General features: G+C 34.8%; 1 protein-coding gene across 1 annotated transcript; it reads right to left on the reverse strand.

The window, feature by feature from the left end:
* Nucleotides 1-42: 42 nt before the first annotated feature.
* LOC133673887 (uncharacterized) lies at nucleotides 43-25,892 on the reverse strand. Its single transcript, XM_062094821.1, has 35 exons — nucleotides 25,546-25,892; nucleotides 24,951-25,044; nucleotides 22,660-22,754; nucleotides 22,025-22,545; nucleotides 21,687-21,897; nucleotides 21,297-21,608; nucleotides 20,869-21,022; nucleotides 20,565-20,702; nucleotides 19,637-19,718; nucleotides 18,638-18,918; nucleotides 18,410-18,523; nucleotides 17,195-17,457; nucleotides 15,950-16,198; nucleotides 15,692-15,844; nucleotides 14,682-14,819; nucleotides 14,349-14,591; nucleotides 13,798-13,925; nucleotides 13,201-13,324; nucleotides 11,610-11,771; nucleotides 11,367-11,514; nucleotides 11,165-11,265; nucleotides 10,276-10,437; nucleotides 8,850-8,897; nucleotides 8,367-8,474; nucleotides 7,970-8,044; nucleotides 6,583-6,633; nucleotides 5,141-5,284; nucleotides 4,922-5,049; nucleotides 3,737-3,824; nucleotides 2,797-2,856; nucleotides 2,498-2,729; nucleotides 1,498-1,649; nucleotides 1,313-1,383; nucleotides 728-884; nucleotides 43-455 (listed from the first exon to the last, which is right to left on the reverse strand). The coding sequence occupies exons 1-35, from the start codon at nucleotides 25,720-25,722 to the stop codon at nucleotides 291-293; spliced, it is 5,529 nt and encodes a 1,842-aa protein (XP_061950805.1). The 5' UTR covers nucleotides 25,723-25,892; the 3' UTR covers nucleotides 43-290.
* Between the last annotated feature and the right edge of the window lie 1,729 nt (nucleotides 25,893-27,621).

The following is a 27,621-nucleotide window of genomic DNA, read 5'->3' on the forward strand; positions in this document are numbered from 1 at the left end:
TTGTTGGTAAGACAACTGTTGTATGTTAAATAGTGCCACTGGTAAACAAACAGGAAAATAACGAATATTGGATATCTTATTTTTCTTCAGGCTACATTCCTTTCATTTAAACAGGGATAGCAACAGGACAACCTGACCAGAAATCACAAAATTGTACCTAAACAATACTACGGAAAAGAATCGACTACAAGAAACGAAGTCAGCCTGATAGTTCATAAGCACTGAAGGCATCATTTAGATTATGCTGATTGGTGTATGTTTCCTTTTAGATATCCTTTGAGGGCGAATAATTATTGAGATCTTTGCTGTCGAGTATACTCCCAGAGGGCAATTGCCCCACTAACATGAACATTAAGCGACCTAACTACTCCCAATTGCGGAATCTCAATGCAAGCATCGAGCATATGGATAATGTCCACTGGTATGCCCTCCTTTTCACGTCCAAGGACCAGTACCTAGCAAATTGATGAAATAAGCAAACGTCTCTGAAAATTTTCAACAATCAATTGACAGAATGCTTGCCACGAGTAAATGGAGTGATGGGTCATCTTTTTCCTCCCAAGAACCATGCAATGAGAATTTTCTTCTTGCTAGTACTTTTTAGCTCATACATGATACGCCATTCTATTTTTTTTTCTTCTAATGACAGTTGATTGCATATAAAGATCTCCTTTCATGCCCAAACTGAGTATTGAAGAAACTGTGAGCTGTGATTGAAAATACTTACTGTCTTTTTGGGAAAGGCATAGTGATCGAGCGGTACACTATTTGCTGTCTGTTCTAGTCCCAATATTGAGAAGCCATCTCGTTTCTTTTTTTCTAAGAAATGCTTCACGCTGTTTACTGGGACTTCTATTATAGGAACCCACTTCTCTGCTGTCACGCTGGAAAATGCAGATAACCAATGAACAGAAAGAACAGTTAATTTATTGACTACAGCAGTCAATGGCATCGATGTGAACAAAGGTCACAAAAAAATGCTATCATATGACGGCTGGTGGGTCTTAACTCTTAACAAAGTCAGGTAACCTCCATAACCTGTCTGACTCTGACACAAACATGGTGAATACAACACACCATAATCACATGAATTTCTGGTGTTATTTCACATTCCTATTTCAGAAGTGCAAAGCACAATCCAAACATCTTGTTGCAATCTTTATGAATGCAATTGTGATAGGAACCTAACTTTGATACATGATACTTGAGTCTCAAGTAACTAAAAATTAGAAATTAGTAATTACTATTGCCAGATAACGCCCCCCACCCCCCCAAAAAAAAAGAGCAAATGGTAGTGTGTTATAGTCAAAACCTGATGAGCTGGAATTGTTTATCACGTAATATGCTTGCATCTGCAATGGCTAGTCCTGACACCTTAAATACCTGCAAAGAACATAATTGGCATGAACAAAAGGTAAATAATGAAGTTCTTAAAATAATACAAAAGGCACCAGTTTTAAGGGCAATCGAAATATATTATGAGCAACTACAACATACCTCACATGTCCGTGCCAACCCAGCAAGATTGGGTATCCGATCAAGCAATGATGCAACAAGGATAAATTGTTGTCGACTTGCTCTTATTTTTTCCATGGTCAATCTTCTGGATTGAAATGACTGATCAAGAAGCTCATCTTCCTTTTCCATCTCTGCATTCCACAGTCAACATGAAGATTAAGCAGCCACAATAATCACATGATGAGAGAAGTGTTAAGACTTATATTGAAGTCTAACAAGCAAAAAATCTAACACATCTGCATCTACTAAAGATATAACTGAGATCAACAGAGGAACTAGATCAAGCATAGGAAATCTTCCAAAATAAAACTGACAAAGAAGAAACAGGAAAAAAATTCATGCTTAACTAAACTTCTGGGAAAAATGATAGGCCGTGTGTGCAGAACCTAGAGCTCATTTAACATGTTGAATCCTAAAATTCCATTGTATAAAAAACAATGCCTGTGCTCTACTGGGTTAGAGAAAGGAATTTGGGGGCTGCGTTATTTCAAGAAAAGCAAACACTGAATCCATTTCTACAACAAAAGGTTTGCTATTGGTTCTAACATTTATCAGAATACAAAATGACAATATTGTTTAAGCGGTTCTCTAAAGCGCAAAACAAAAGAAAAAGACAGAAAGAACCGACTGATAAAAGTGAAAAATGCATGATACCAGAAAAAGGGCCAAATGGAATCTAATAATATTTCCAGTGGAAGTAGCATTGATGGAGATGATTATAGTAGTTTGGACTTTGATGAGAAAGAGATGTCAATTTGAGATTACGCTACCCAAGTGCAGGGCATTGTTGAACCAAGAAATAGAGGCTGAGGAAGGAAAATGAGGCAGAAGGAAAAAGGAAAAAAAATTGTGCAAATGAGAAACCGCATCAGAGTTAAGAGGATGAATAAGTGGCCGATACTAACATGGTCTAACAACTAGTGTATTAGCAATAGCAGCAAATATGAGTTTTCTGTTCATGTAATTCATTTTAGGATACCTAAAAGTTGTTTGCATGCTTCATTGTTCCCCAAAACAGAGCTGGAATCAGTGTCTTGTTTCTCATGTTTAGATAGAGTAAGCTTTTTCTGGAAATCAAATGATGTTTCTTTAGGCAGCTGGGAATCAATTACTGTTTGCCTGCAGTTACCATCTTCATCAGTTTTTAAGCTCTCATTCTTGATAGTCACAACATCCTTTGCCATTGAACATCTGAGGTCTTCCCTGACATCCTGCAACCTTGAAAGCTAAGATACCACTAAAACAAGAGAAAGCACTAACAAATGGTCATGTGCTTACATTTAGAAAGTTGAGCACTTCCTCCATGAGGGATGTTGGAACACATTCAAACCCAAGTTCCTTCATTAGAACAAGAAAAGAAAGAAGTGATTCAGAAGCTGAAAACAGCATTCACCTGGATTGAAATACATGTTTGTTCATTTAAAGACATGACAGTTATGTTCAGAAGAAAATTTTCCATCTTCAAACTATTTTTGATGATAAAGCAAAATTAGATACAGTAAGGAATTAGCATGAGAAAACATTCAAAGTAATATCGGAATGTCAACTCCAATAGTTATACACATGGCATCCCAAAAATAGATCGTTCAATGAACAAATGTCATTTGAGTAGACAAATGGACAATTAAATCATTTGATAAAAAATATCAAATGACAGGTCATTAAGAACTTATAAACTAACAGGAATTCATTTAAAGTGATTTTGTTACACCTGATGCAAGGCCTTCTTCAATTATAATTCATTATGGCAAATTTGAGGAGGCAAGGGTAACTTTTTGTGCATTGGGTACTTCAATCCTTTCAGGACTAACCACAAGCATAACAGGTACAGAAGATTTCAAATGTCATATTAATTAAAGAGTTATAACATTTGTGCCACGCTTCCTTAATTAGTTTGGGAAACTTTCAGGAAAGATATGAATCAATTTGTATATAATTCTCATATTGCCATCAAAGCAAAGCAGAGTCTGATTGCTGTCCAATCAGTTTTCAAGTGCTTCCTAGAGAGATCTAGTGTCACAACTTGTATAGAATTTAGTATACTTGCATATCAGAGTGGAAAACGTGGATCGCCAGCCCCAATTTCATTGGATTGAGGCTTAGTTGAGTTGATTGAAGGGTTTCCTAAAGTCTGTTAGTCTTCTCAAAATTATGAACACCACAATAAAATTCCAATTTATAACAGAGTAAAACATCAAGTTAAAGAGAAGTCCTCGACCTCAACCCGATCAATGAAAATTCCAGCTGGAGTACCAGAGGCTATGGGATTATAGGCATCAAGATATCCTTCCATAGATGCTCGTAAGCTTTAAAAAATAGAAACAATAAATGAAATTAGCAAATGCAAGGCCTTAGAAATAATAAAGAATGATATAGAAAATATCATTAGATTCAAATTACTTGAGCAACATGCAAAGCCACTGGAATATCACATGCTTGAAGCATGAATATTCTTGAAACGTTAAATAAAAGGTGTACTTAGATTCAAATAAGAAATCATCGGTAAAGACTTCTCACATTTTTACTTTACCTTGAACTTTGTCATTGAATTAGAGTGAGATGGCTAAAGGAAAGTATTAGACAGTACTTTATGAACCAAATCGCACCAGCCAGATCAGTTGGGACATAGGACTAACCAAGTTCATCAAAGTAAAGAAAATGGTCAAACCTGATCTATCTAGGTGGTTTGACAGCCAACCCACCCACCAGTCCACGGTTGACAAGTTAAATATTGACTTTTATGCTCACAGTTTCAGTTATGTGCCCGGCTCGTAATTGGAAAATTAATCCAATATCAAACATTCTCAACTCTCCCATATTGTACACAGAATATTTAGAAAAAAATATTAATTCTTCACAGCTTAATTCAGCCCCATTTAAATCTCCAATTCAACGACTAGAGTGGTTTTGAAAACTTGGGTATTAATATTGAAGACAGAATTCCCACTCAAAGGTGCTGTTTCTCTGGGGGTTTTTTCTTTGTGCCAATCTAGTACATGTACCAAACAAGTAAACAAAAGTAGTGCTACAAAGACTTGGAATGTTGCCTGAATCTCTAAAAGTAAAATGTCCCATTATAAGAAACAAATAACAGAAGACAAACTGTTTCCCCACATTTACCTATAGCCCTGCTGAAAAATAGGTGCTAAATCAAATTAAACAATCCTGATAATGCAACCTGTTATGCATGGGATTGGGCTAGAAAAAGATTCTTTGGCAGATTAAATAAAATTGAAAAATAAAACTTGATTATTAAATGATATCTGAGTTGATCAGATGTGAAAGATATATCTATCCTGCTTGAGTTTCTATCGGAAATTGGTACAATTGAAAAGGTTAACAGAAAATTCTATGATAGTAAGATATTCTGAAGTAGCATTCTGAGAGAGGGGAGAATATATACCGCCTACAATCAGGGTTCTTTGCCAGGTATGATTTCAAATCTTCAAAGCACATTTTCTCTAAAGGCATTTCAGAGGCACCATAGTCCAACATAGGAAAATATTTACAAAAAACTTGGTAGACTAACAACTGCAAGGGGATATCAGAGACATTTATCAGATTTCATGTGGCAAAGATGTAAGAATTAAATGGAAGAAAAATGCTATGCATCTCTAAGGACCTGCGTAAAACCACGTAAACTGTGGTGGTGTGAGGTTAATAATGGAATTATAGGTGGAAGCAATTCATTGAAGTGCCTGGATTGATTTGCATTAGAAGCATGGAGGATGACATTGGCTGCTATGAACACATAGGAAGAGAGTGCCTGCATTTGACACATCACATTCAGTAAAAACTCCATGCACTTTGTACTTGTATATAAATGTAGGCAAAAGGTTTTAAGTAGGATGTCAAGTTCTACAGCCAGTAAATGGCTCTCATGACAATACAATAGCACTTCTAACCTGAATAATTCGAGTCCATCTAACATGTTAAAAGGAACATATGAAGCAGAAAATGGCATTCTGAGACATAAAAGGATAAATAAAATACTAAAGACAATACTTAAAAATGGGCTTACATAAAAAGAATGCCTTTTGAAGTTATGAAAACACCAGCATTTTGTATTTTTATTTCAAACCTGAGAATATATTTTGGATAAAAATGGATTGATAAAACACTTTAAGATAAATTTACACTCAATCCTGCTAAAAAAAGAGACCATTCGACAAAAAGTTTCAGGGATGGTTGTTGATGTTTATTTGTTTGACTAAAAACATTGCTACAAGTAAATGTAAGTTTAGAAATAATAACGACAATATCAACATGTCTATGAAACAAGCTGATTTTGGGTTCATCTAATCATTTTTGTGGAAAAATTGTGCTGACATGTCCTGCCATCAGTTTACCCACCAACCTGTATGTGACAAAGGATTGACATGCTGCATTACATGAATGAGGTTGACAAATTTATAATCCATGCAGATTTATAACCAGCAATGGCACATTTTAAAACACCAATCTTAACCTCCCTTTCTACCTATCTTGATATGAAAAATGAAACATTAAAAATGAGGTTAAACAAGAATAAATTTGTTTGTAATTTTAAACTGAAAGAACATTAGAAAAGAAAAGGAAAGTGAAAAGATCACGTGTTATAAAGTTAATAGTTGTAACCATCAACAAGCTGCATATGTTGTTAATAAGTTAAGCATTCCATGTCCATGTTGCCTCAATAGTTTTCCACCGTACCTTAGAGGTATGTTCAACACAAGTTGTGGCTCCTGAAATGGTTATTGGTTAATGCGATCAAGTAATCTCAGATGTGATTGCTTACCCTAATTTGTTCAACTTCTATGAAATAGAAAAGTATTTTTGCTGGATTTTATTTATGAGTTACAGCAAACTCAATTCAAGTTATTCTTTTTAGTAACAAAATTATCCCATTACCAAGAAGCATAGTGCAAAAGCTCCCAAATGAGGAACATCTCACCTGAAATTACATTTCCAGCATGCAAGTTGCAAATTTTCATGTTATGACACTGTAAGACTGTTCCAGCGTGTATCAAACTATAACAAGAAGTTAAGATGCGAGAAGGGCTATTCAATCAAAAATAGAATTACCTGAGGCTTCATGTTATAATCTTGTAATATAGGTACTAATTGTTCCCTGACCTGAGAATTAAGCAGAAATATAGGATTAGAATAAAGGAACTTTAACACAAGAAACCAATTGAGATAATAAAACCTAAACATGGGAAGCAATAAAAAGAAAAGGACCAAAAAGCCCAGCAAACTTCATCACAATATTGAGTTACTAACTCAAATCTATTTTTTAGGTCGCAATTACAATAATGCAGAAGAATCATGACACAGAATCTCATGGACTCACCTCACAGCCTGATGTGAATCAGCATATTAAAATTCTTAGATGACCAATTGGTGTAAGGGTTGTTGATTTTAGGCAATTGGGGATTTAAGAATTAATTTGTAGTTGGAACTGAAAGGAAAAGGGCAAAAGGAACTGCTTGCCAAAATCGAAAGCAAGATATTCTTTTTCAATCCCTTTTCTGAAGAAAAAAAAGGTATTATGATGATAGAGTTAAACACTTTCAAATTTTAAGCTTGTGGCTTTCTCTACGTAGAGGCCAACTACAAGCGTCTGAAATTGGATACCAACACAGCTTACATGTGTATGCAGTTATCAAGTCATTTTGGTAATAGCCTTATGTCTGTAAGGTGTTGTGCAACCTCTAAACAATCTACAACGAAGATCACCACTAGTATTAACAAAAAAAAAAAAAACTAGAATCTCAAGCTTGTAAGGTTCTCTTATGCCATTTCCGATTTGGCATCTGACTAGCAGCATAACAGCTTAAATTTATTTCTTATTGTTTCTTTCATCATTTATTTATCCATTGCTTTATTTAATATTATTTAGTAATTGCAGAAGGCAGCAGAAGCCCAAGGTAACAGATTTTCCCAGAAGGATATTTGAATAACTTCAACTCCCCTTTAAAGTAGATTCTTTTGATTTGACACTACTTTGTTTCTAACTGCTCCTTACAGATTCTCAAATTCGATGATATGCTTAATGGTGGTGGGGAAAGGGGGGATTGTTTATTTATTTAATAACCTTCTATATGAACAAAGGGATTTTTTATTTATCTAATAAAAACAAAAACATTTGTTTTTATCTGTCAGGTTGATTGAAAGTTTTACTCCTAGAAGGATGTGGTTTCCATCTCAGCTTGCTCCCTTTTTTCTCCTGTAGTTTCAGATTTTTCGTTATTCCCTCAAAGTTCCACTATACACAAGGCAACACCACTCTCCATGCAAATACTACCATTCTTCCCAGATATTCCACTTCTATTCTTCTTTCAGTTGTCTATAATAGAGATCTTTACAGTGCATCCCTCTCATAACACTTTCTCTGAGCAGGGCCCATTTTCCTCCAGTTCTCTGTACACAATTTATTGCTTGAAAAGGGAGGGGGGGGGGGGGAACTTACCAGCAATGGGAATTTCAGGTAGATGTTAATTGCAAAAGTTTCCAAGTATTGACGAACTGCGGGAAAATTATTTCTCTGGAAAAGGACACAAGCAGCAAATCATTCATGTTAGACAATAGCAATAAGTCAGTAACCAGTATTTATTATTGCAAAGGCTGCCTTATCACTTTCTGAGGTTATGGATTTGACTGACAAGTGACCATTGTTTTTTTTCCCAAATAACTGACAGTGGAAACTTGCAGTACTTCATGATTCATATAAATCATTTCCACACTAACCAGGATTGACAGGGAATATATATATTTAACTCTGAGGTAATAAAAACCTAGTCAATCATTTAGTAAAAATTGTTTTTATGCATACACAAGGACTAATAATGTTGTGGAGCATCACTTACATAGAGGGATATGTGCAAGCTGTGAGTAACTTGCGCAACTATATCATCAGTAACAAATCGCGACAAAACACATATCATTTGCCAAGCTCGTATTTTACGTCTATGGATCTGTTCAATATATAAGTGCAAATAAATAAGATAGCACAGCAGCAAAGATCAACTTTGCAAATATAAACAATATAAAAAGCAAAGAACTTGTAACAACCATTATGATTCAAAATCTTTTACTTTTCTAGACAATGTGATTCCCAACTTTTTAGGTGTTCAAAATTTGAAATCCAATAAATAATGGAACTGTCCCACAATTTGTTGATTTTGTTATAACAATAAATTACCACATTAACCAACAAGTTCTTTTGTTTTTCCAAGCAAGATATACATATTTTTTATTATTATTTCCGCATCATTTACTTGATTTGAATAATTCTAGATATTTTTAATTACCAACTTTCAATTGTGAATCACATATGAATTATTACTCACCCCACTATACTTTTTATACAACTCCTTTGCAAGATCTTTGTCATTCACCTGCATCAATATTAATGCAGTCAAGACCAGTGTCCAATGATATAGCATGAGATATTCTATTGAACAAAACGAATATGCACCAGATTAGCAATGTGAAGAATTTAGCCATCTCTCCCTATAGTATTTAGAAATTACGTGATGCAAGCATTCTGAATGAAGCAACTCCTTTATGTTAAGTGATATCGCTTTCTTTTCAAGAAAGCCTGATCTTCCATATTGCACTTCCTTTACATCTTTTTGCACTAATATTTTCTATCAAAAAGATCAGGATAAAACTAAAATTTCACTACCACTAGATCAATCCATGCACTACAAACACTTATCATTTTAGCATTAGATCTTTAGCTAAACAGGTGCTACAGAGCTAAGTGTAAATATCTCAATAGTATATACACCATGCCGAAGGCATAGAGGCTGCAGATGGCAGGAATTACAAGCAACAAAAACAGAAGCACACAAACCTTCACTTACTAATTCAGATGAACAAATCAACAGTGTACCAAACAAATTGTCTCGTGACAAGAAATTGAATTTCCATGCAAAACAAAAAAGAAGAGCTTTTTTTCCAAATAGAAAGAAATGAAGACTTTAAATGAGGATAAGGCATACTCAATTGGAGAAATACAGGGGTTGAAAATTGAAACACAGGGCTTTTCCCCCTCATTCAATGCTTCGAATCCAAATTGTATTTTTTTAGCTATTTTACCCATTTATACTTTGTTTTATTTATTTCACTTTCTTCATACAGATGTTTACATGGCTCATAAAGCAATTCTGCCCCGCAAAAAAAAGGGCACTAGAAAGGGATCAATTTTTAAGTTCCACTCTGGTACAAGTGTGCATCCCTTTCCTCTACCAAAACCCAATAGATGAATCAACACAACTCCTCCACCATAATCAGAACTACCCAATGCTTGCCACCAAAAGCAAAACACTCTTCCACAAAATTCAAACAAAATGCAAAACCAAAAAAGTGTGATTGAGCCTCTCCGCAAAGTAAAGAGGCTGCAGTAGTAGCGATGATGTGCATTTTCTTGAGATTTAGTGGAGAGGTTCAGTCACCATTGCGTTTTCTTTTGGCAACAAGATTCTTGAGGAAGATCATCACTCTATTGATGGAGAGGATTCACAAATGCCCATCACAACACAAGGCATTCAACTAAAATCAGTAATTGAAACACCCAAGCAGTACATAAATCACATTACCAATTATTGACTAGGTAAAATTGGAAGCAAAATTCTAACTGCAAGTGTTGTGGGACATAAGAATGCATAATAATGGATCAAGAATGTCAAGACTCACAAGAAAAAAATATCCAAGCAACATCTATTAACACAAAGTATTATTCCCATTTGAGGCAAGAATTGTAATTAATACCGCAGAATCAAGAAGCTCCTGCAGAAACAATTTTCCAGATTCAAGAGCAGCGTGACAATCTTCATTCTCATTTGCTGATCCCACCAAATTGGCCAAGTCAGCAAGCTTGTAAAAAAGAACAGCTACAGACACACGTGCATACAATTCTGTGTTGATGAATGCCTATGTGAGAAGTCATGAATCAGAGCAACATGGTAAGGAACTCCATACAGAAACAGTACATGCATTAAACCCAATAATTTATAATACCATCATTCAGTTTCCATAGATGCCCAAATAAATTAACATCAAATTAGATGCTCAACAAAATTGATGTCAAGTGACATGTTTTTCAAACTCCTCCAAGAGAAATGAACAACTTGAAGGAAACCTAACCAAAAGAGGTGCTTTATTTCTTAGTGTGATATGAAAGATTGGAAAATATATAGCAAGGTTAAAGAAGCGTTTGCTAAACTACCAAGCTTAATTTATCAAAACAAAAAACGTTTTAAAAAAATTCTTCCAAAGTTTTAACATTTACAATCACTGCATCAACAAGAGCTTTTTTTCCCCTTTTATTGAGCTTATGAAGATAGGGCCAGTTTTAAGGTCTACATTTTGTTTACCCTTAAGTTCTTTATAGCACAGATCGTTGTCTCTGATATTAAGCATTTTGTGAGCGCCTGGTGGATCTCAAGTTTTTTTCTGGTAAATAAGCTCATTTACCAATAGTTTTCTTCTGATAAAAGACAACAACAAGTTCCTTCCCTTCATTTTTTGGCAATCTTCTCATACCAAAAGCAGCTATAAGGTGATTTTATGCCCCAAAATTTTATGAATTGTAAATGCAAATTCTTCTCAAGTGATCATATCATATAAGAAAATGAAATTGATAAATTGAACAACTTACTTCAGTCAGCTCAGGGTCTGGGCTTTTAGCCAATAATGACACTTCAGTACTTGCATCTTGATTGTCACATAATTCAGCTTCAAAATCCTCATCAAATGCAACTAAGCAAGAAAATTATCAGATTGGAAGTATTTTTGTAATATAAACAAAGAAAAGAGATGAACTTAAAAAAGTGATATAGGGTAAGAAGTATGCCACACACCAGAACCATAAAGTGATAGCAACTTCAGTTCTTTCATGTAATACTTAACAGTCTTTGGATGAGAGAGCCACAGTCCTGTTAGATGTAATGCTGCAAGGCGAATTGTACGAGGACTTTTTGTGCCTTCCTCAATAACATTTTCAACAAACTGCAAAAGCAATCAATAGATAACATAGGGACCATGGTTACAGAATGGAACGTATAAATTGTGGTTATGCACATGCACATAAAGGAAACACATACCCACTTCAGAGGCCCGGGCCTATTGTTGATTAAATGCATGCCCTCATCTGTAAACACGGAACAATGCAAGACAGAAGACAAAAGTGCAGCAATAGATGCCACTCTCCGCTTGTTGCAATTGACATGCAATATCCAAGATGAATTAACCAAACGCCACATCATCTGCATCAAAATTGAGATCCATCCAATGGGTATGTCAAAAAAAAAAGGTCCCAGTATTTTATTTGAAGAAAACAACACAAGCAACAAAGGATGTAAAATATGAAAATTATGAAAAAATAAGAGGGTTCACTTCAGAACAAGGGTAGCGATAAGTGCATAAAGCCAAACCATGATGATAAGTTATTAAGTTAGCCTGATGTGACAAACACGTAAAGTTTTTGATGAAGGTAGGAAACAAAAATATATGAATAAATAAATGTCGAAGGCAGAATTCTCACTAATGCCATTGTCCATCTTTTGATGCCTCATAAGAAAAAAGTTTCAAAATCTAAAAACTATAAAATAAAATAAAAGCAAACATTAGTTTTGGAATACAAGCTATTGCACTCGAGAATTACAAATTCAACACCAATATTCCAATTTAAGTTCCAACAACCATCCACCCAGGGCAAGCCTCTCAGAAATTACACATAACATCAATAACCGTTGTAGTGAACAATCTATGAATTTTGATCCCACATCAAAAGAACTAACAAGCATTGTGCATTCTATATAGTGAGTATTACAAATTCCTTCTTTCTACCTGCCCCTGGGGAATGGGCAGTCTAGAATCATGAAATCCCTCATTGCATAGAATGGAAAGTACAACTATGACATCAAAAGCAAGAGAACATGTGTCACAAAATTAAAGCCACAGCAAGATGTTCGTAAAGCATCGGCAACAAATCCAAAGTCGAAAAGAGTAGTGAAAGGATTAATGATGGAAATGCATCAGAAAGCCGTAAATAGCACACTCCAACCCTCTTTTCCACCAAAACATCCATTCCCATTAAGTAGAAGTGTTTATAAGATTTAAAGTACAGCGTAACTTTTACAAAGATCCAAGACCGGAACCACCTATTGCAGGGTTCACAAGCTGACTGAGAAGGTTTAAAGAAACGCATAAAGAGGCTGCACAAACCAATAAACTCCATCCTTTAGGAGCCACGTATCCATCATATGTAGTCTACAATAGCTGCAGATATTGCATGGACATCTCCATCTATCAGCTTAAAATTTCAGGTGAGATATTATTTACATAATATTAGAGCATGCCACTATTGTGTTTTCTCATTGTCGTTGCTGCATTCTAGGTCCATGTACTGTCATCTAGGTCAAGTTTAAAGTTTGGAAGGGCCTTAGTTAGTATACGGACCTCTCCAATTATTAGTTTTGGATTGTATGCTTTGACTCATCTAATCCCATTCCTAGTAAAAGAATTATGATCAGTAGTATAGCACCATCGTGGTGTAGCCAGAACATTCCTCTGTCTGCATAGGGTTGTCACAAGCATTTGTGGCCTTGCATTACAGATGCACATGTCAAGCACACAATCCCGCAAAGGCAACATGCACAAACAAATAAAGACAATAGTAAATATGAGATGAACCTGAGCATCCACACCATTGCATGAGGAAACATGTGAATCTAACTTTCCTGAGGCAATCAGGCCCAAAGCCAATCTGACAGATCTCAGCATGGGTAAAACAGAACCTTCCCCAGCATTATCAAGACTGCAAATTAGTGAGAAAATTTGTGAGAGATTTTTTCTTCAAATTACATCAATTATAAATGCAGATTCAACTACCCCAACATGAACAGTAAGCAACAATAACATTGGCATATTAACAGGCAACATAACTCCACTATTTCAAACCAGTCATTGCCAAGAGATTTTATGCAACAATCCATTTCTGAAATAAAATTGAGAAAATCACTATTTGAAGAGGAAAAGGAAGAGAAATATAAAGCCTACAAAAACACTCCTTATTGATAATGAGAAAAGCGAGGGAAAAAAAACAAGTAAGAAAGAAAAAAGAAGCCATCTGAAAAGTAACCAATAAGAAAACCATAAATAAATTAGTGAAAAATATGTCACACATGCTATATGACTGCTATTACTATCATACTTAATTGAATAATCTGGCAGAGAAGGAAAAATATTCAGGAAAATAAGTGCTAAAAGGAAAAGCACCTTTCTTCTTACCTTTCGACAAGATCACTGAAAATACATCTGATTGCTGAATCCGAGAAGAACAAGCTGCCATCCTCTAAATTTAGCACATTCCAAGGAGCAGAGTAAGGAATAGACAGCAGAGACTCCAAGCAAATCCACTGAATACCAACAGATGAATTAAATTGGTCAATTATTTATTTTCATCATTGAATAAAGGGAATTTCAGATGATGTGTGCAATGTTAACAAGTCACTAGAAAACAAAGATGGAATCCATCTTTGGAGGAAGGGGAGTCATTAATAAGAGGAATTCGGAGTCACACAAATGGCATTAACTGTTGAACATGGTCATGAACATATGAGGGATTTCATTTTAATAACATTGAATAAAGATGGGGAAACTAATGAAGAATGAATAGTCAATCAGAAAACAGAACAGAAGGCACAGAAATTCCCATATTTAAAAAATTTAATTCCAATATCGCAAAGCAAAGACAAACAGCAATGACAACCAGCACTCCAAAGCCATCCCAGCACCAAACAAGAAGTTGAAATAGAAGTTATGAACACAAGATTCTTTACCTTCTGGTTTAGCAAAACTGCCCGTCGAGTTCGTGCCAGAACTCCAACTGCAAGGAGATTATTGATATTCTGAAGAAAAGAAAGAGCCAAAGAATCTAAGCAGCATTTGCCTTCTACAACAGGTGCCGAAAATTCATCATTTTCTCTAATGAGATCCAAAGATAGTGAAGAGGATGTCGAAACTAGAGCTCTCAAAACAGGAGCTAATGCTTCATATGCTGCCAGACAAATTTCTGCTCCAGCCTTATATGAAGCATTTAAATCAATCTGGTAGTTAGCTCAAACAAACTATAAAAAATTTAAGACATAAGGTCCAGTGAAGTTATTACGCACCTCAGAATCACAAGTTGGAGAGGAAACCGTCTTCCAGAAGAATTTCCACAAAAAGTTCCACACAGAACCGAGCTTAACATCACTTTTAAACTGTGCACACCATGATGAAATGGATGCAACCGCTTGTATTGATGTTATCTGCTCATCACAAAGGGAAAACATATCCATAACATGCTTCAATAAGAGCAGCTATTGATAAATAACAAATAGCAGATATGTATAGCAGATAAAATGCAAGCAAGCAATTCAAGAAAGAACAAACCAATACCTACAGAAATGTATGTCTTAGTGTGAAACAAGTTAGGCAACAAAAATAAGGCTGAAGCATGATCATTAACTGACCAAACCCAGAAAAGGTTGTGAACCATATTGGCTAACAATGGGCAGTCCTCAATAACCCAAAATATACAAAAGCCTATCAAATATTCAATAAGGAATTGTTAATCCAAAGGTTCAAAAGGAAATGCTACATTCAGCTTAGCCTACAAATGTGAAGAATTTGTTTTCAGCTAAAATGGCTGATCCTTAATTAAATGATCTAAACTAAAATAGATTTAAGTCCAACAACAGATATAATTTAAAATAACCAATAGAATAGTAGTTACTTTCTGAGGTAACTACAAAAAACCACAGAAAAAAGGTGAAAAAGAAATCAGTAATTATGATCACATAGAATCTAAATAAAAGGCTTTGTGAAAAATAAAAGTAAACAATAATCAAAACAAGAGTTCGAAGAGGAAAAGAAAAATTAGACATTGTAAGATTCCACTTTGTGACTAATATATAGCAATGACCAGAGTTTATTACCTCATGGAAAGATGTAGAAGATTTTTGATAGTTCATAGAGGAAGAACAAATATTAGGACCTCCAGGAAAAATGTAGAAGATAATAATTATGCTGGAGCTACAACAATATAGCCCAAACATGTGTGTTTGTGTGTACATGAACACACTTTTTCATGCTTCAATAACAGATCAAGTTTAAACAAAAGAAACTAAGGAAAACATACAGCTTGCAATATTGCAGTGGTGGTAGAAGTTGACAACCGACGTTGACTACGGCCTCCAAGTTTTCCTCTCACAGAACCAGGAAGAGTTGTCTCCTTAGTAATGCTAGACCAAAATATGGAAGAAGACAAGTCGGCAAAAGAAACCAGCTCCTCCTACAGGCCACAAGGAAAAAGGAGTTGTCATTGAGTACCATCAATAACAAGTTAAAAAGAGCCAAATCATGTAGCATTGACAATTGTGGAATTAGTTCTCAATACCAATATGAACAGAAAAAGGCCATGAATTCTTCCATTAATCATAGAAGCTTCTGTATAACACAATTGATCCACCGTATCAAGCAAGCTAATCTCTGATCTGCATTTAATTTTGATACCACATTGGGCTGATCTCTCCTGCATTATTTGAATCTCTGCAACCAAGCTCCTAGCAAGGACAAGAAACTTCACAGGTAGCCATTCTAAATGACTCTGTTGTTTGCAGATGTTGACGCCACAATTTTGAATAAACTGCAAAAATAAATGCACATAAGCATCAGAATATACAAAAATGACAACAATGCAACAGGATATTGTACTGTTAAACAAGTGGCCAACAAATTAATGATTATTAGCCCAGCTGGACAAGTACATCATATCCATAAGGTTTCTCATGTGGAAACAGCAGGTTGGTCTTTCTCCCTTCTAATTGACAAAAAAACAAAGGTTTCACATTGGCTCCCTTCCCAGACCTTGGATGAAAAAAATAAAAACACTAAGAAAAAAATGTGCCTCATTAAGGCAATGAAGTCACAACAGGATTCCATGTGCCCCATGCTACACAGGTCAGAGCGTAAGCTAGTGATGCTTTCAGCCACTAGGCTCTCTCCATCTAGGGTGCAGCACTCCACCGCTTCGCCTAGCAGCACACACCCGAACACAAAATGTTTTGCATGACAATAGAGTTTCACAGTGATAAAGCAGAATGCTATTTCTGACAATCTGAAAATATATATGTTATAAAATACAAGAGCTACAATGTCACTATTGTGAATGAAAGGAAAGTCGTCAACATAACGACAAAAGTTGCAATTCTCACAGCATGAATCGGGCCTGTTGTCCCTATCTGAACCCCAAATATTTACGAGTACCAATAAATTTTCCACATCAAAATATAACATTTTAGTGTGCTATAACAAGCTATGTATATGACTATATACTAATGACAAGTCAAATTCGTAAATATCATCAGCTTTTTCGCTTTAATAACATCCAAGGGAAAACTTGGAGGCAGTCCTGCCCTCCAGGATTTTTTGCAAGTGGCTACTCTTGACCAGAAGCTACAACCTTGTGCTTGCAGGTCCAAAGACTTTTGACATTGCACAAAACAATGCCCCCTATCCACATGTAAGATGCTTAGACATGCCATTAGCAATTCTTTCAAGTAAATTCCCTTCCATCAAAATGTAGTGTGAAATGCTATAAAAGGCAGTCAGAATTAGCAGTACGTAATGGAAGATGGCATACTCTCAATATCGGTGCTAGTTGATGCTCCCCCTTGATTATAAGAAAAAGGGCTCTTGCCCATCTTTTTGATTCAGATTCCCATGCATCCAAGTCTTCATCATCTAAACTCAAAAAACCATCAACCAAGTATTGAGAACTTGTAAACCTTTCTGGGAAGTCCTGAAGATTTTTCAGAAGTTGAATCTCAGCACCACAGCAATTTAGATTACAATGTTCCGTAGCAGACCCCAAGAGCCACTCTTGTGTTTTTAATCTTAAAGAACCTGAGGAGAAACAGACGCTTGAAAACATCCTCCACAACAGAATTTAAAAAAAAAAATGAAGATGAGCTCTAGGTGAAATTACCTAAATATATAAGAACCCATGCTACTAAATACTAAAATTTAGAGAGAGAGAAATTGCAATTTCCAGCAGTTCATCATACTCAATGCCAACATACCATCACAGTTCATCATACTCAATGCCAACATACCATCAGAGTTATTTGTGAATATTCACTACATATCCAATGTCAGTGCTCAGGACAAGCATGGATAAGGGGATGTGATCCAAAATAAACATGCATCCAAAATAGCAAATTTAGTGTGTGTTTTTTTCATATTTACAAGCAATTGGATATCTATGGGTCCCTTAGGGCCATGGCTTGAGACTAGTTATCCCGAGTCACACCAGCCCTTTGGGTCGACGAGGACCCACCTCGCTGTTTTAGGACAAGGCCGCCATGCTCAGTAGCTCACTAAGGAGCAAATTTAAGCCGCCATGCTCAGTAGCTCACTAAGGAGCAAATTTAATTGATGCTTCACTAAGTTAAAAATAGTCACCCACTCAAATGGACATCTAACCAAATTGGTAGTGCACTGTTCCAAGGGCATCAGAACCTAATCAGTATCGTGATTTCTATTTCTTAACAGCTAAAAAGGGATTTCATAACCATAAGATATACATGCAATGATGTATGTTTAGAAAAGGCACAACAAACCATTTTGATAAAGAGTAAACGCAAGAAAACAAAGGGTACAAACATAACAGAGGTTCCCTATTGGTAATAAGTCATGGATGAAAATGCTAGCATGTACATGGAGCAAGAAGAGGAAAAGATGATCTGATGGTGGAGCAGAACGACCATAAAACAAATAAGCAAGACAACTCAAGCCAGCAGGAACAAATATATTACTGAAGTGAACGAGAAGCCATGAATCCACATGGCATAGTTACCCCCATAATCAGTAAATGCCCGTGGTAGTGTAGCAATGAAGTGCAAGAGAATCTCAAGAGGCACATCAAGTGTACTGACCAGCGAAGTAGCAGCCTCCAGAACTTTTTCACAAACTGGAAATGTTAAAAAAATAAAAGGAACCACCAAAATCATTTTCAGGATGGTAAAAGTGGAATTTCAACTAAATGCACAAATGTTATTATCTGACTAGAATAGATATGAGAGACCTTGAAGACGATAATTAGGGTTGAAATGTTGCTTGCTGCTCTCAATAACAAATCTCAGAACATCCAAAAAGGCTGTTCTACAATCAGAAAATTTTTTTCGAGAAGATTCCACTTGCACCTCATCAGGAAAAGCATCTTCACTCCATTTTGCTCCACTATCATGCCTTTCTACTCCACGTGCAGCTGAAGCAATACATTCTGCAAGACCCATTAATCCAGCTCGACCAAAAGAGTGATGTTTGGCAACAGATGCTAAACTATGCAAAAAAGCAATCCCTTCCCTGCAAACCACATGAAGTCAACTACATGAATTACCCACTTTCTTTTCCAAGAATCTTTTTTTTTTTTCAATAGAGTGATGCACAGACAATGATTGTTTAATGTGTCCCCACTCAATGGAGTGATGTTTTTTGGAGTCCACTTCTTAGTCAAACAGTAATGTATTACATGCATTACCCATTTTATTTACCAAGAAGCAATTTTTTTTATTTTTTATAGAGTAATTCATAAACAATGTATTTTTCTTTTTTCTTCTTGTTACCCCAAGCACTGGAGTGTTGTCCTTTGGCCTCCAAATCTTAGTCAAATAGTAATGTAGGAATACCCTAATGCTAGAACAGTCCATCTTATTAAGCAAATAATAAATAGAATTAAACATTGGAGGCAACATTTTGAAAGCTCACCAAAAAATTCTAGAAAGAGAAAAACAAGGATCCATTATACTCTGCAATTCTATTAAAAAGGTGTTGGATGCAAAATAATGCAGACCCATTTCTGCAATATCCCAAGGAAAAACAAACACACAAAAAAAGGGAAAGGGAAAGAACCCTGAATGTAAGCCAAACTATAAAAAACTGGCCAAACTATCTGTTGATCCAATAAACTATACTGATAAAGTTTATTGAAGAACCATATATGAGATGAATCAGGTTCCACACAACAAACAAGTGAGTTAATTGACACTTGGGTAGCAAAATCAGCACATATAGGATGGCATACCTTGTATTTAGGTGACTTGTATATTGATGCAAGAACCTGGCTGCACCTTCAATAGTCTTTGAATTGTAAACCCCTTTTACACCTAAAAACATGTTAACAATTAATCTAATGAAACATCATATTCCAACCATATTTTTGCTAATGAAATTCGAGTGGAGCAGAAGAATAAATTAAAAAATCTCAACAAAAGGGAACACCGAATGGCTTTGCATAAAAAGACAAAGGAACAGAAAAAACAAAACTGCAATTATGATGGCTATTTCTGAATTTCAAGATTTTATGAAAATCTAAAAAGGTCAAGTTAGCTGGCCTCATCCATAATAATTTACTACATGATATATCTTCCCTTTGAGCAACTCATTGCAGATTTGAATGAGGATATTGTTGACTGAAGAAGTACTATGAAAAGTTCAAAGAGAGAGACTCCACTTCCTCTCCAATGAAGGGCTTAAGAAGGTTGCAATGCCCCCTTAACCTTAAGGATTCCAAAGACCAATTTTTTTTATTTTTTATGCATACAAATCACAGCAGTTCTGAAAATGAGATCACCAGAAACAACTGCTAGTTGACACCAAAGTAATGGGAGATTTGGGGCCACAAGAATTTCAACTTTTAGCACCGCACCCAATTAGTAGCCAGCACATGTGAATTACAGAGAAGAAAAACTCCAAACATATAAAATCATTTCTGGGACTGGACCATGATAACAACACACTATAAATCTTTCTTTTCTATTTTCAGAGGTAAAAGTCAAGAAAATCAACAAATTACAAGCACCAGGGACAAACAAAATCGAGAGCCACTAGGGCTTCACCACCTTGTTGCCTGTGGCCAGCACCATGCAGTTCACTTAAAAACAACTAAATAATTCATGAAAAAGTATTCAATCACTGAAGAGCCTTTATGACCAAAAATATCGAAAACAAACCGAAATCTTTGTGGTGCACAGGGTCATTCAACCCTTCAATGAATGGTCCAAGAACAAAACTTTCAGACACTGATTTGGCAGTGTTTCCATACTTCATCCACTCAATGCCCAAAAACGACTCCATGATCAAGCACCTAACTGCATAATCATAGACAGCAAATCAAATAACTATAGCATGCCTGGAATGGGAAAAGAAGAAAAATTGGGAGAAGAAATTTATTGCATGATTCACGATGAAATTGTATTGTCCATGATCAGAATTGTTGATCTGATCACATAGTTAGGCCAATAAATGATAAAGTACCTTGGGGATTATCATGTTGAAAGCCCAGTTGCCATAAAATTGTTACCCAACTATATGCTTCTCTCAAAATATCAGTCTGCTTTTGATGAAATCCTCTGAAGATATAGCTTGTAAAATTATTGTTTGAAACAGAAAACTGAAGCAACAAGTTTAGCTGCAAGAAACCAGGCATTGGTATATAATAAATTAAATGTTGCACAGGACACAAGAAAAACACTAAGTGTGCTAATTACATTCCCTTTTGCAAAAGAAACAATAAATTAACAGTAAGAATTATCAACTTTTATGCAAAGCCAGACTATGTTCTCTTGCTATGTGCCCCTTTCACCATTCCATAGTACCTTTTGAAATCATATATTTCCGGATAGGAGGTTCAAAATAACTCAATTCATGACATGAGAAAAAAAAAAAGAAAGCTAATCATGCACCTGGTGATGCCAAGCAGCTTCTACCAAGTGCGTACCATACTCTTGAAGCATTTCATACAGGAGTATAAACGCTTCCCACTGCTGCTGACTGTTTAAAGGAGAATCGGCTGAATTGCAGGGTTCCCATACACCTAAGGATTTAGCTTCCTTGTCAGCCCACATTTCCCTCTTTGTCATACCATGTGGAACTGGGTGTTTCTCTTGTGATTTCTTCTCTGAAACCCCAGAGTGGCACTGGCTTCCACCACTTATCTGTAGTACTGTCTTCAATATGTGTAATGATTGCTTCCTTACTAGGCCTTCTTCATCAACCTGACAGACCCATCACAAAATGAGAGAGTGAGTGACATCACTAGCATATCATTGGTAAGAAGAGTAGTGCTCAATTACCAGGCCTCTTTTTATTTCATCCCAAAACTCCCTCTCAGCTCTTACATCAAATTCTTCTGCTTTTACACTTGCATCAACATTTCCAAATCCTTCTGTCAAAGAGAAAAAGGACAAGTATAAAGAGAGTACATTATAGGCATCTCTTCTCTCTAAATGTCCAAGAGAAAACAATGATCTGCACAGCTTCCAAATTTTCCTAAAGAAAACGTTTCTGCAATACATTTAAATGGGTCAGCATTGCATAATAAAGCACATAATTAGAAAGCATGTGCAATCAAGTAGGCAATAAAACAATAAGACTCCTGCATGTAATAATGTCCATAGCACGTATCCATTACCTGGACAGTATAAACATCTTCCCATGGACTGTGATTTCCAAAGAGCACTGAGAACCCAATGCTTTGAAAATGATTGGAAGCAGAAATCCAATAGTGCAAGAACGATGTTCCAAACTTTGTGAAAGCAATCGCTCACTCATGTTACATAGATCCCAAAGCAAATTAGAAAATAGCTTTTCGACATCACAGAACCCATTTGCCAACATTGATTTTGTGCTTGAAACTGCCTGGAAACTTTGCAGAGCAGCATCCAGGATTAAGGTTAGAATATGGCATGATATTGGTAGTGGAAAGGACCCTGACAGGGACAGCATGGGCTCTTGATCCAAATCGAAATCATTTTCCAGGTCACTTAAACCATGGTAAATGGAGAAATGATCCCATTCAAAGGCATCTGATTCTTCATTTTGAATCATGCCCATAGAAAGACCAACTGATCTTAGAAAAAATGGTACCAAGTTTGCTTCCAAAACACCCCAGGAATGAGTTGAGCTAACGACACAAAAGAATGACTCTGCAATCTAAGACAAGAAGTGTGCAAAACAAGCAACCAAATAGAAAGTTAGAAACAAGTAATTGGAAATGAGATGATGAAGAACCCAGCAAGCATGAGTGACAACAACTGAATACTTTACCTCATTAAGCATTTCACGCTCAAAAGCATGAACCATCTTCATCAATGGAATAAAACATTTCCAAATAAATGACTGCAGACCATCAGTATCATTTCCTGGGGAAAAACATTAATAAGAAACAAGAAAAGGGTACGTTTAGCTGCAACCTGCTCTTTACCCATATAAGAAAGCTTCTTCCATTTAATTTAAAAACCCAAATTAAGAAAATAATAACACTAACAACAATAATGATAATGAGCAATGAAAACATATATAATGATAAATAACACAGTAGAAAGGGCTAAAAAAGAAAGGAGATATGATCTAAAAAGATGGTGGGAAAATAACTGATAACATATTGGCATCAAATTATCACCGCCATTGAGCCTAACAGCGCACATTTAGAACTCCACTAGGCTTACAATATGAAGGTTTGGTATTGCATCAATTAGGCGTGCATGAGATTCTGTTAGTGTATTCAGTAGATAGAACAGGGGTGAAAAGTTGCTGGAGTGTCATTCGCCCCTTCCCTTGTGCTTGGTGAACCAAAATTGTAACAGACAACAACTCAGAAGGTGAAGTTCAGGATACAATGTTATCCTCACCCCTTATGGGCAATTGGTCACCCTTCAACTGTTGCTCTGGTCAATTCCTTCATTACATGCTTAAAATGTTATAGCAACCAAACACCACTTAACACTTGCATGAACAAATCATTTTTTATAAACTTAACTTTTTGTACCTTGACATTTACTGCTACAGCAGCCAACACCTTCCCCCACACCCCAACCAGAATTTAAAACACACACACACTTTACCCAAAGCAACTTTATGTATTTAATCTCTCAAATACAAAATAGGTTTTGTATTTTAGGTCCAAAAAAGCTCCGTTTGTTTGTTGGAAAGTAATTTCCTTTTGAAAAGTGGTTTCCTTAGAAAATAAATTCCTGAAAAGTGAATTATTTTTCAATATTTGGTAGTATCATGAAAAATAAGTTGGAAAACACTTTCCAGTGTTTGGCTATATCATGGAAAATGAGCTAGAAAATAAATTGTTAATATTTTTTTTCATGTTTATTAAAATAATGAGGAACAAATCTTACAAATTAAAAAGTTGAATGAGAATAAAATTGAAAAAAAAAACTAATTTCATAAATTATCTCAAATAAAATAAATAACAATCAAAATAATGGAAATCAAATCTAACAGATAAAAAAGTTGAAAGATGATGAAATTAAAAAAAAATACAATTTCATAAATTATTTCAAATAAAATAAATTACAATAAATAATGAGGACCAAATTTGATAGATAAAAAATTTCAATTAATGATACGAGAAAAGCAAATAGCAATCATAAAAATGAGAATCAAGGTTGATATAAAAATCAAATTAAATCAAATTCTAAGTGATAAAATTGAAAAAAAAAGATTCAAAACAAAATATATAGCAATTAAAAGTTTGAGGATCAAATTTGATATAATCAGCAAATAACATGACATTTCTAAATTTTTCATAACTTCTAAAAAGTGTTTTCCGCCCAAAATAAAAGGAAAACACTTTCCTGGAAATCAAGCCAAATTTTTCTTTGACTAAAAAGTGTTTTCCGTTGACCAACTTTCCTAATGACAAACAAACACAGGAAAATTTGAAAAGTGGTTTCTTTCCGTGAAACAAACAGGGCCTAAAAAACCACAGAACATGAGGACAAATCATGCATGAAAGAGAAGGAAAATAATGAAAATATAGGAATTTCCTCAATGTTTAGGAGCATAATAAATGAGAAGAAAGAAAGTTATTGAGGATATAGTAATTTTCTCCTCTGTTTTTTGGATGGAAGGAATTTGGAAGGGGTGAAAATGAAGAGAAAGTTTACAAAATTTCAAATTTGTCTTTATTTTTCTTTGAAAAGGCAAGTTGTTGTATAGCTGTATAGAGCAAATAGGTAAATGCACTCATTTTCCCCTCACTATCTCTCCATTTTGGAGAAATTGATTTTTGATAGCCCAAGAGATTTTTTTTCCTTTCACTTTCATTTCCCTCCATTTTCTCTTCGTTTTCCAAAAAAGTTGTGTTCCACCCTCAATTCCTTGAAACACTGTAACAAGCAGGTGTTAAACTGGATTTTATAAGATCCTATGTATATTTATCTCTATGCTGTTTCCCAACAATCTAACAGACAAATATTTTTGCTTAAAGTGTCGAAGACAGCCTATGGGGAATTGTCACAATACTTCTACTAAGATATGCATCTGTGGACAAAAAATTAACAAACAAAAAAACCATTTTCAATGCTGGGCTAAGGACAACTCACCAAATTTGTTTAGAAGATGGCAAAGCGAACCCACCATGGATGTGATGTAGTTACACATGCTAGAGTCCAACTTCAAATCCTTCTCACTAACATCCTAGGCAAAACAATCAGACCAAGATTCAACTAAAATACAACCTGGAATTGACTTGTTACGATTTTTTTTAGTAAAAGAAAAATAAACTTTCCAATCATACACTCGTTATTTTTTAATTAGAAAACTCGCCTCAATTGAGCCTAGTAATCTTATAGAAAAACTTAGCTCCATCTAGTACTTGCGATTTTATCCTTTATTTCATAAACCCACGAGTGAATAAATATAATTGTAGAAGTATTAAAGCATTTTCTAATTTATGAAAGCCATGTTAACAGCTTAAAAGCTCTTTATGGCATTTTCTCAAAAAACAACCGAAGCAAGGTGAAAATAACTTGCAAAATTCAATAACCCTGTCTCCATTTGCTTGAAAAACAGTGCTAAACCAAAAAAAATATTAAAAAAAAAACTACAAGTAGGTAATCTTACACTAAATGCCACTTAATAAAAAACCCACAAAAAAATTAATGTAAACAAAACCCAGATAAGCACAGAAAGAGTTACCTTGATAAATTTAGAGAATGAATCAAGAAGTGAAGCAAAAAGGGCAGATGGAGATAGCCCAGTTGATGCTAAAATGCAATCAAGCATTGCTGGGAGAGCTGCCAAAGGGACTTGCTTGAAGCTGTCAGATAGAGAGGAGATTATCGAGACCATCGGATTCCTCTCTTCTGCATTCATCTTCACGGAGAAGGGTCTCGAGGAAGTACAAGGGATTATGGACGTTTACTTCAATTTCCCCGATAAACCCTGGGCCTTCCTTCCCCTTTTTTTAAAAAAAAAAAAAAAACCGATTGGCCGTTAATGTTTAAACCCTAGGTGCAGGGTTTATAAACTTGCAAACACGCCCCTCCTCGTTGGTCATATCATGGTGGCAGCCCATTTTTTCAGATCTTACCAGCAGCCATGTGTAAATGATGTCAAGAATCCCTGAACTTTTGATGTTTCTTAAAATGATCAATCATCTTCTAACCTTCTTAATTAAACCCCTACAGTACAGGTTTACTAACGTGGTTGGTTATCCTTCCACTTCCATTCATCTTCGTTTGTTAAATATTACAATTAAAAAAACTAGAAGATATGTTGATTTCATTATACTTGGTGAGAGGAAATATTGTTAATAGTGTTTACTTTTTTCCTTGTCCTTTGAGGAAATTTTAAATTTATCACTGATTTTTTTTTTAATTTTATCCAATTTATTAGGATTTGAAAATGATACTTTTTTTTCAATTAGCTTTTTGAATGGTTTTTGTGGTTTTAAAAAAATATTTTATCATTAGGTTGTTGCTTGATTTGGCATGATAGAATTCAATTTTATTGTTTAAAGCAAGTTAAAACTTTAAAAATCGAATTTTACATTCAAATAAAAATGCAGCCTTTTCTTTTTATTTTATTGTACATGAGACGTCTTTTTTGAAATATTAGTCCTTATTTTTTTTATCCATGTTTTTTAAGGTTTTGATGTTTTAATTCTAAACTTTATTTGTTTTGTATTTCAATCCAAGATTTTTGCAAAAAAAAAAGTGAGTTGTTGAAAATGTCAAAGGAGAAAGAGAGAAATATGTTTGTTTTGCACATTCTAGCATAATAATAATAATAATAATAGTTTTAGTGTTAATAGGTTTTGTTTGACAATAAAACTTTCATTTAGGTGTTTCTCACCTTTTATTTTGCTAGAAAAAATAGATCGGGATTCGAGAATGTTTATTGATTCAGGGTGATTTTTTAACCTATTAAAGGTTGTTTCGAGGGTGGCTATGAGTTTATTGGGGTTTATGAGATGTTTCTTAGGTGTTTTTTTTATGGATTGAAAAATAAGTTTTTATGGTCTAAGGAATTGGTTCATGAATTTTCAACCATTAAAGGTAGTTAGAATCGAACTAGTGGATAATGTGTCTTCCACTTTCTTTTTTCTTTCAAAAATGGCTCAAGCATGTATGTTTGGCTTCGCAAACCCTTGCTTGCGGTCTTTTTTTTAATGGATTAGATGTGTTGGTCTAGGTTGTTGTTTAATTAAATATTATTCAAATTTCACTTTTTATCAAGAGTATAACATTATTTTTATAATATTAGTGTTCTTTTTGTGCAGCCTTCATGATAATTTTTTTCTTAAATTTTATTTGTCTGTTTTTCTACACGTTTATTTATATTATCACATACTTAAATAAAAATTTGATTCCAAAAAATAAAGTTATTAAACTCAACTGCATATACATAATATGAGTAATAGATGTGGCGAGTTAATTGATTTTGACCTGGTTTAATTCAAACATTATCATCTCAATATTTTAAAAAAAAACTTAAAATGACATTGTTTTTTATTTTTCTTAAGTTAAATTCTGATCATGTCAATTAAGTCATGTTGAGTCAACTATCATGTAATTTGATTTAAAACTTGAGTCAAGAAAGGAATCACGTTGGGTTTAATAACATTGACATAAGACTTCATTGCGGCAATGCGTGAGTGGTTTATTAATCTTATATTTTTTTAATACATTCATGGCAAAGTTAATAAAATATAATTTTTATATATAATTAAAACTTAATTTTATGATTATGATAAGGTATTGGTTAGAGAAC

Source organism: Populus nigra, chromosome 1 (genome assembly GCF_951802175.1).
Source record: "Populus nigra chromosome 1, ddPopNigr1.1, whole genome shotgun sequence".
NCBI lineage: Eukaryota > Viridiplantae > Streptophyta > Magnoliopsida > Malpighiales > Salicaceae > Populus > Populus nigra.